The sequence below is a fragment of the Capsicum annuum genome, unplaced genomic scaffold (genome assembly GCF_002878395.1).
Source record: "Capsicum annuum cultivar UCD-10X-F1 unplaced genomic scaffold, UCD10Xv1.1 ctg6324, whole genome shotgun sequence".
NCBI classification, from domain to species: Eukaryota; Viridiplantae; Streptophyta; class Magnoliopsida; order Solanales; family Solanaceae; genus Capsicum; species Capsicum annuum.
Genome location: NW_025872265.1, coordinates 1 through 1,232, shown reverse-complemented (window position 1 = coordinate 1,232; position 1,232 = coordinate 1). Strand labels below are relative to the sequence as shown.

At 32.5% G+C, this 1,232-nt stretch overlaps 1 protein-coding gene across 1 annotated transcript; it reads right to left on the bottom strand.

Annotated features, from left to right (window-relative positions):
- Positions 1–393: 393 nt before the first annotated feature.
- LOC107870681 lies at positions 394–1,223 on the bottom strand. The gene has a single exon (XM_047404567.1). It carries the CDS (start codon positions 1,109–1,111, stop codon positions 605–607), a length of 507 nt encoding a protein of 168 aa, XP_047260523.1. The 5' UTR covers positions 1,112–1,223; the 3' UTR covers positions 394–604.
- Between the last annotated feature and the right edge of the window lie 9 nt (positions 1,224–1,232).

Sequence of the window (1,232 nt, the reverse complement as noted above, 5' to 3'; positions counted from 1 at the left end):
GGAGAAGTTGATTTTGCCTTATATTTTTGAGTAATATAAGTGAAAAGACGTCTTCAAAAATTAACTTTTTCTTAATGTATACTAGTCGCCTTGTCAGTTGTCAGGCCGTACTTGGGGCTCATAAAATGAGTGCCAATCTTTCAATTAATTATACTAGTAATCTCAATTTTGATAAATTTAATCGGCTCAAGGAGTATTTTTAATTGTTTAAAAGTATGTAAAAGGAGTATCGCCCTCTATGTTTCTAAAAGCTTATAGCACAACCATTATGCCACCATCAATTTTTATCTTATCTTCTAAATAAACACACACAATTAACATAACCATCATTAAAAAAGGTTATGAATATTCATGCACATAATAAAAGAATATATCTTAATTAAGGTTTGATCATAAGAGAATCAAATACTAGTCCACAGATTCAATATCATTGAATAGCCCTTCCAAAAATTTAGCACACAATTTTTTAACAAATAAAAAATAGGTGCATATATAATCTTTTTTTTTTCTTCACACTAAAAATCCCTAAATAAAACTATAACATCTCTAAATAAAAACTTTCTAATTTTTTTCACCCAAAAAAAATAAAAATTAATTAAACTTCTCATCTTGAATAAACTGGTTCTTCCATAATTGTCTCCAATGAAGGCTTCCTCGATCTACAAGATAATCTATATTTCATTTCTTGCCCCATCGGAAACCCTTCGGAATTCCGGTGGCCAGCGTTATTTTCCGGCGTTGATTCCGGCGCTGGTGACATCTCCGGTGAAATTTTAACATTTCCACCGGTAATTCTCTTGGCAGCAGAATTAGCAGCCAATAAAATCACCGTCATATCAGCAGCAGTAACTACTGAATTGACTCTCTTCATCGGAAACATGATATAAATATTTCCAGACTCTAGTTCTTCGTCAGCTGATAAAGCCGAAAATCGTCTTCCAATTCTCATAGTACTTGCATTCACCAAGAAATAACTCGGGTTTTCCAACATAATTTCTGCTGCTTTTACTCGTTCGCGAAATTGTCTGATTTCTCCTCCTGGTAAAAGGACTCTTGATACTTTGGAATTCTTAATACTTGGCAAAACGGGACACGATGTAAAATTTCCCATTGATAATTGCAAAAGAAGGTGATCTAATTTAATCAACAGATTTTTTGTTTTGAATCAAAAGAACGACAATGAATTCAAAGCTATTGAAGAAGATTCGTAACTTAAACAAGGCAGATGAAAT